We start from the raw sequence: 8,704 nt of genomic DNA on the forward strand, positions 1-8,704 counted from the left end.
GAGCACCCAAAAACACTTACTGGAATATTATGCTGAAAGAGTCATGTCATGAACTCAGAGTTGTTGTGCTTTAACAGTTTTCATCCTGTGACACCCAGCTCCTATATACTGTCTTGAAGTATTCCCTGCAACCTCTCTCTCTAACAATCCATCTCCAAAACAGAGCCCTACAGTACCCATATTTCTCTTGTGCACCCTCCCCATTTGGCAACACAGAGTGCACTGCAACTGATTCAGAGCCACAGTGCACAAACTGGATCAGGAAAGCACACTGTCTGGCCAGCTGGTTGCTGCCTCTCTAACAGTCGTTTATTCATCCCTGGCCTTCACTGAGATTACTGTTCACCTACCTCAATTCACCTACTTCACCTTCTTCAACTTCCAAGATTTTTTAATTATTACTATTCTTAAATCTTTTGGATCACTAGGTCTCTGTCAGATTCAGCTGAAACTTGGCCAATCTACACAAACACTGTGGTATAGGACTGACCTATTTTCCACACAAAACTGCTGACACCTCCCACCCTCAAGAAAAATAAAAAAAAAGAAAACTGTATAGCGTTACAATAGACATTTCAGTACAGCTCGAGTTACCACTTACTGATTCACCTTACCCTTTTCATTAATTGGCTCGTGAGGTTCTGTAGTGTATTCACAGTGTATGTCTTGATAAGTTGCATAGCTTTAGAAAGGCATTGTTTAAACTTGATCAAATATACAGGATAGTCTTTAAAATTTGGCTGAAAGAAATAAAAAATCCATTTAAATATGAACAATAAGAGAGTCAAAAATTTATCAAAACTTAAAATATTCTTTTTACTAGCTAGAAATGCTAGTTTGTGCAAACTAAAAGCAGTGTTTTATAAATATGAAGCAGAATATTAAGTATATTCAGTAAAAATTTCTTAAGTTCATAAACTGCCATCTTTGCTTTCTTACTGTATTGTCAGAGAGAACATTTTACAGGAAAAAAAAACCACTAAAATAGTATGAATACATAGTTCTGAAACTATTAAGATTTAACTAAAACCAATCAGAATTACTTACATGCGATGAAATATATGCAATACAATCATCAAGCTTAGCCAGCATGGGAATGAATCCTTCACTGTTCACGGACAGCGTAGGGGAATTCAGTTTCTTTGGAAAACAAGAATAAGCATCATTGTAAGGAACCCAAGTAACTTAGTATTGGCAACAAAGTTCAAAACATCGGTACACTTCCATTTTCTAAGACTATTAACAGTGAAATAATACTTACTGTGTTGATGTTCTCCAGCTCATTAAAATAAGAAAGTTTCTGCTGGATGTTTTCAGCCAGGTCAACAAGTTCTGACTATTAAAAGAACAATAAATAAAAGAAAATCAGCAACCTAGCAAGTAGTTTAAATATACATTTTTATATATATATAAAAATACGTATATACAAAATTATGCAGCCTTCCTTTCAGCTCTCAGCACACATCAGTGTTAACTAGCCCCAGATAACTTGCAACTAAGTAAGTACAACAAAAGATGCAGAATACAGCAGTGCTCTCTTGCTCTCTCTTACCAGAGAAAGACACATTACTCTCAACAGTATATTTAAAAAACATATATTCTACAGGTTTGTCAACGCTCCACAGATACTATTACATATGAACAGCAATGCTGTCATCAGCATTACAGAGAACTGTAGAAATCCTGTATTTCAGGATTGGAACCTTTAAAAGTTCTCCCCTATCCAGTCATGCTAAAAAGACATGTTCATTATCTCACTGTTGGAGCAGCTCATGAGGAGAAATAAAGTATCTGGGAAATAAGCTCGTAACTTTTAAAAAATCTTTCTCCTTGCAATAACCAGCTCAAAATACTTCTGTAAGTGATATGAATTATTAATCTCCATAAAGTTTGCACTTGTCAGGCATCAGTTACAAAAGCTTCCCTCAGTTAGCTATCCTTGATTAAAGTGTTTATCAACACATACTGGACATTTTACTGCAGAGCCTGACATCCTAGTTGCCAGTGAAACACACCAAAAATGAGGTCCAAAGCAAATGGAGGGATTGTCACCACAGCTCACAGTTCTCCCAGCCAGAGAAAAAGAAACTTTCATTTATGGTATCTTAGAAGTTTCCAGTAATCCTCCCATCAAAAATTACCTGCTCTTTCAAAAGTTGTTCACAGGCCTCATGCAGCGTTCCTGTCTTCGTGGACACAAAAAGATACTGTTTTTGCAGTGACTCCAGGTGCTGAAGGGCACTATTCACATCATTCAAGATAGCATCACACTGGTCCTGAAAGCCAGACAAGTAATCCCTCATCTGTCTAGAAAAAGAGAATCAATAGATAAAGAAGTAAAACTCCACTTTCTGTATTTGCAAATCCATCTGCCTGCAGGGACACTGCCACTACCTTTCCCTCTCTAGGAATAAAAGACCACTTGTGTCAAGCAAGAGGGCACAATAAGCAGATGTTTTGTGACCCGCAGAAATAACAGAGCTATAGGGTTTGGAATAGCCACTGTAGTAACTCCCTTTCCCTGACATTCCTTATAGCAAGCCTACCCAGAAAGCAGCAGCATGCACCCCAGCTAGTCTAGAGCACGCAAATACTGTCTAAGTGGACAGCACAAACATAACGATTACTGCAGGCTACTGCTAGCAGCCAAATGCTACCTGCCTTGCTTCCAATAGGGGTGTTAATTTGGGTCTCTTCTTCTAAACAATTTTCAGTTTCCATTTAGAAATTACTTTTACTCTCCTAAAGTAGCTGAAATTATCCAGAGGATTCAAAACTTGCTGTGAGGATTGAAAGAGGCTTAAATGAAACAGATCCAGTATCTAATGTCATGAAGTTTGTCTAAGGCTCAGTGCAGATACAGACTCTAAATGATCACTAAATATATGTCAGGCATTCAGCTTGACTAAAACATCATTTAAAATTAATTACTCTTGGAAGCTAAAACTTCTGAGCTCTACCACATACAAAGCAGCAAGTAAAAATCACAATTCTCTGGAGTCATGTGCAACCCTTTAGTGTACAACAGGCAAAGAACTTACTTATTCCCCTCCTGCCAACAATTACATATTGGCCATCCTACAAACCATTCCGCATCCACAGCACACTTAAGTATCTGGGTGCGCTATTATGAACATGTCAACTGACAAAGTGCAAGGGTGCTACTCTTTTTAGTTTGTTAATGATCTGATCATGGGCTTAGTATATGCCTAAACCTCTGCTTTTAAGAAACGTCACGTCCTCAAACGTCAGAGCAAGAGAGGAAGAGACAGACTGAAGAAAAGCAGAGAAAAACAGAATGGAATGCAGCAGCATCTCTTTGTGGCCAAGGACAAGTTTGTAAAGTCTCAAAACACAAGCCGGTTTCCATAAAAGCCATCAGAAGATTTGGCTAAGCCATTCAGCTGTACTTCAGACTCTTGAGGAGTAACTGAGAAAGTCAGTGGGAGGGGTTCTTCTCAGCCTGACAGAAAAGTCAGTTAGACAAAAATAGATGAGAATGCCAAATCTCAAAACTAGAGTTGAGCAAAGCATGAAGGAATGCAGGGAATACTGAATCACAGCCATAGTCACTGGTGACCCGAACGACGAGAGCAGAAATGACTACCAGCCACACCTGCTTGCACAGTCTCACCCTCAGAGGATGCCATTTCAATAGCAGTGGCAGTTGAAAAGGCATATGAAAGATCTTAGATTGCCTTTGTCTACAGCCCTGTCTATAAGCCAAAACTAATTTCAATCTTTCTTAATATACCGGGCAGTTCAGAAGGAAATCTGCATCCCTCTTAACTGCTCTGCCACAAGGGCAATAGCCTTCAGGATGGGGGTGGGGCATACTGCCTTGGAAAGCTTCAGCTGTTCCAACACATTCCCCGCCAGCTGACTCCAAATGCATGCTAACAATATATGGACAAGATGAAGTCCTTCAAGGTTAAAATTGCTTACAGTGAAAGGAACTGAGGACGAACACGTACCTATACTTGGCACCTTCATCTTGATCCATCTGTGTTTGTACCTGAGCAAACCAGGAGAAGAACTAGAAGAGATTTTATGGTGTGAACAATAAGATATCACATGCAATCAATTAAAAAAAAAAAAAATCAGATCTATGAAACGAAGATGAGCTTTTGATAAAAACTGAGCTGTTTCAGAACTTAATTATTACTCAAGGAAACAAACTATAACTCCTCATTGTAGGTCCCTTCCATCTGAAATATTGTATTCTATTCTTCACTAAATTAAAATGGGGAAGACTGAATTTCATCTGTTTTTATTTGCACAAGAACAAGGTGGTCACATTAGAAAGGGGGAGAGGGGGCATGACATTCTTCTAAATTATGAGCAACACCACCTTACTGAAGGGGTGCCCTACTGTCACATAAGACTCCACTTGAAATGGGAAAATTATCTGTCACTTAAGAGCTAAGACTTCAACAATTTTTTCCCCCAAGTTCATTCATGCATCTTGAAAATGGCCCAAAAAATTTAACAAACCCACCAAAAGCTAAGCAAGACACAGAAACTCACAGAATTCTCTGAAGAAGACTACTGCAACTTGGAGGTTATGCAGCATCACCTACCTGCTGTGCTGTTTCAATTCTTTCATCCTCCATCCCCAGTATGGCAAATCCTTTCAAGAGGACATCCTCTGTGGATTCTGGCACCGCAGCTGTCAGCGTAACAGTTAGCGACGGGGATGTTAGGCTGCACAAATCTTCAATTGGAAGCTGCTCACAAAACCCCACAAACTTTAGTTAGAAAGCTTACTAAGAATTAGTATATTCAGCTCAACTACAATAACACAATCCAAAGCATCAACTTGAGAAAATTACAGGCATCTACTATTAAAGAAACAAATGCAATGGATGTTTTATCTATCATATGATAATACACCAACAAAGACCATATCTTCATATCCAGAAACACCTAACCATTTTTTTTTTAGTTAAAGTCAGAAAATATTATACAGCATTTTGTATAAGTACACATTTGTGTAAGAACAGAAACTGAATGTACATGTACCTGACATACTGATGAACTACATTTTAATTTGCAATTTAACTGGTTCTATACCCAGAGAAATGCACTAGAAAAGTATCTGAGAACATAAGAATTCAGAACGCATGCAGAAGCAAAAATAAATGCCACTATTGTCTATGCTACATGGCAACACCACCGCACATGATTGTCAGATTTTTTTGCCAGACGTTCAGAGAAAAGTCGAGGTTTTACACTGCCAGAATGTATTCAGGAAATAGTGTTTCATATTCTTTCAAATGTTTTTAATGAAGAAGTCAAGCTAAAAAGAAAGGCTTTTTTAGAAGACAAGGAATAGCTTTGCTGAACGGGAATTATCAGCCACAATGATTTTTAAGCAAGAAAAATACGGAAAAAAAGTAACTTGAGAGAAATTGTATTTAAGTATGATTGGAGACTATTAATTAGGTTATGTGGAAGAAACTAATTCAAGAAAACAAATACTGTTATATACTCTTAATTAATGTTATACGCTTTTTAATTCACTGGACAAGTATGTTTTCTATTGCTGAGAACACCAGTAACGTAGAAACAGAAAGCACTACTTAAATACAAATCGGTATCTCTCTAGAAAACTTCTCGCTTATTAAAATATTCACTGCCTGGTAATATTAGTCCAGTAAAGAAAGAACAATCAAGATTTCAACTATTTGAGAAAAGACAGATTGACCTATCTTGTTCAACTTCCACATCTCTCTCCCCCCACCCCCCAAAACAGGCAGGACCCTAGCTGGGGAGCCAGGGTTTTTCTTGTGACTACTACTGAGGAAAAGATGAGTCCATCAGAGCCTGCTTTTTCAGAACAGCTAAAAAGCTGCTGTTCAATCCACTTCAGCAGGAACCAAGACCAACTGAAGTACTCAAAGTCTTGGCACCCCCATTGTCCTGACTGGCAAATACAGTACCTGCCTTGTTGCAAAGCTGTTTTATATCCTTAAGAACATCCTCTGATAGCAGTACATCCTTCTACAATCATTTTGGATGCCTGCCAATATTTACTTTAGTACAGTTGCATACAGCTTACACAAAAAAGGAAACTGGGAAGCATGAAATGAAACAGGTGCATTTGAGGAAAGAATCGTTTTACCCCTCCCCTTTATATTTTGACCTTTCAGACACTTGCTGAGAGCCAGCTTTGTTGATTTTATGGCATGATATCTTGTCCTACTATCCTGTTCAAATACAGGAAAAGTGTAGTTAAGAAATGCAAACATTTCATTCTCCTTCCCTTTGTAGACAAGGGAGCGCTCACAAATAATCACCTTGTCAGAGTTTTATATTTTATAACTAAGTGGGAGACCACATCTTCCATGGTAATGACAAATTATGAAGCTTTTTACCACTATTCCTGGCTTTATACAGCTGGTTAAATCATCTGTAAGTTGCACCAGGAAATAACATTGGTGCCAGCAGCTATGCATTGATCAGGATCAAATTAAGAGGACCAAAACCATGTAACTCCACGACTAAAGCTCGCAATTTCAAGAGGACAGACTTGGGTGGACTGAGGGCAGTAGTAAGGACAGGCAGAGAAAGCACCGGGGATTTCAAGAGGAAAGCTGCCACCGCTGCCTGCAAAGCCCCTGCAAGCCAGGGCGGGCGGGCAGCACCGCGGCATGAGGCACCTTGGGAAGGCTGACGGAAGAGCGAGCCCTCCCGAAAGAGGCGAAACGGGGCGACGGGCCGGGGATGCGGCTGTGGGCGCAGCGCGGGGAGGGCTCACGGCCTCAAACCCCGCTAAAAGGCAAAAGGCTGTTGAGCCCCGTAAAAACCGGGGGAGACAGCGGCCCCGCAGGCCCCAGCCGGCCGCGCCGGGCCGGGCCGGGCCGGGCCGCGCCGCCACCCCCGGCCGCCTGGCGACGTGGCACCGCGGCGCCTCCCGCCCTCCCTCCGGCGCGGGCAGCGCTGCCGCCTCACCTCGGGCGGCACCGGCAGGTTCTCGGCCGCCGCCTTCAGCTCCAGCACCGAGTCCGTCTGGCGGTCGCTGAGCGGCGCGGCGGGCTGCGGGCGGCGGTCCCACAGGCTCAGGCGGTCCCGCACCTCCCTGCCCGCCGGCTCCGCGGGCGGCGGCTCCGCCATGCTGGCGGCAGGGGAGCGGCGGCCGGGCCGGGTCGGGCCCAGGATGCGAGCGGGGCGGAACGCTTGGGAGCGCGGCGACGCTTCCGGGGGAGGCACAGCGCGCTCCGTTCCGCGTCGCGTGGCAGCAGCATCATTGGTGGGGAGAAGTGCGTCAGCGAAGGGCGGAAGGGGGAGAACGAGCGCGCGACGGCTGGCCGGGATCGCGCCCCCTGCCGGCGGGGAGGAGCGCAGGCGGCTGCGGCATCACCGGGGCTGGCCAGCGGGCGGCGGCGCAGAAGCGCGTCCCCAGGTGTCCCCGGGCACGGGGGTCCCGCGGCGCTCCCGCACGCCTGCAGCTCCCCAGGGGACACCGACGGGCAGCCCGGAGAAGGGCCGGGGCCGGCAGCTGACTTGTCCCCTCCCTTGCCTGCAGCCTTCCTTCCCGAGGCGGCGGAGGCAGGGAGTCGCGGGACGAGCCGGGTGGTGGCACCTCACTCCAGGCCACCCTGCCACCGCAGCCAGTCACAGTTCTCCTGGGCAGCCCTTCTCTGTCCCAAACTCAGCCGTATCAAAACATTTGTGTTAATAACCAAGACTTGCTCTTGCAGCAGCGTTTTTGATCTAGTTTAACCTGACAACTAAACTCCTCCTGAAATGGGTAAGCAACGTACAGGAGGCACCTGATGCCCATCAGACTCCAGTGTCAAACCACTGCCCACCGCCCAGAGGGGACTGTTGTCTCCCCCCTCGTCTCTGCTCTTTGCTTTCGTGAGCTCTGACACTTGCCCAACACCTGAAGCAGGCCAGGGCAGGGAGCCATCATCCCTTCTCCTACACATTAGCTCTAGTGGCCCTCCCTCAAGGGTCAGGACAGCGCTGGTAGAGCATAGAGAAGCAGCTCAAGGGAGACAGCCCTCCATTTTGACAGCATACACATCCTTGTATCACCAACCAACTTCCTCATTACCAAACCAGTTTTCATTTTTCTGCAGCATCATCCATTAACCAGAGCTGCTTTTTCCACGATGCTGCAGAATTCATTCTTTACTTTGGAAATACCTTTCATTATCTTTGGTTTGCTGTTAGTCTTTGTAAACTTAAATCTTCTATCATTACACATTAAACTAAATCCTAACAAAGGCATGTCTGAATTAAAGAGCTTGAAAACAGCTTGAAGTATTCCCTGCAGCAGCAACCTCCAGCTGAGATCCCAAACTCCCATTTCACTGTTTTGATGCTTTGGTGCTTAGCAGTTAATTTCAGTCCATCCTGTCCATCTGTCCCTCTCCAGCTTCCCCACAGAGTAACTGGTGCAGGGCACTCACACCCTGTTACTCCAAACTGGCAGATTCCTCATCCCCCCAGAGCTGCATCCATCAGACTTGTGCTACCACACAACTCCAGAAATCGACTCTGGTTACAAGTGTAATAAACGTATTTCACCGCTCCACAAAACTAAGCTGGTTGACCTGTTCCAGACCAAGCAGTTTCCGTAATAGAGTGGGAAATGGTCTTGCAGTTCAAGGTATGACAAAGAACAGTGAAAACATTTGGTTAATGCATGTTACTCAGCCAGTAAGTTACAGGAACCAAAGCTCTGAGCTGGAGC

The 8,704-nt window shown here is 44.0% G+C and overlaps 1 protein-coding gene across 1 annotated transcript in view; it reads right to left on the minus strand.

The window, feature by feature from the left end:
- The window catches only part of COG3 (component of oligomeric golgi complex 3), a 32,677-nt gene extending 25,561 nt beyond the window's left edge, over positions 1–7,116 (minus strand). The window contains exons 1-7 of the mRNA XM_059816336.1: positions 6,955–7,116; positions 4,581–4,727; positions 3,975–4,036; positions 2,142–2,307; positions 1,262–1,336; positions 1,048–1,140; positions 615–740 (exon numbers count right to left, since the gene is read on the minus strand). Coding sequence (XP_059672319.1) covers positions 615–740; positions 1,048–1,140; positions 1,262–1,336; positions 2,142–2,307; positions 3,975–4,036; positions 4,581–4,727; positions 6,955–7,116 — 831 coding nt within the window. The remainder of the gene's footprint in view (positions 1–614; positions 741–1,047; positions 1,141–1,261; positions 1,337–2,141; positions 2,308–3,974; positions 4,037–4,580; positions 4,728–6,954) is intronic.
- Between the last annotated feature and the right edge of the window lie 1,588 nt (positions 7,117–8,704).

Source organism: Gavia stellata, chromosome 1 (genome assembly GCF_030936135.1).
Source record: "Gavia stellata isolate bGavSte3 chromosome 1, bGavSte3.hap2, whole genome shotgun sequence".
Taxonomy (NCBI): Eukaryota; Metazoa; Chordata; class Aves; order Gaviiformes; family Gaviidae; genus Gavia; species Gavia stellata.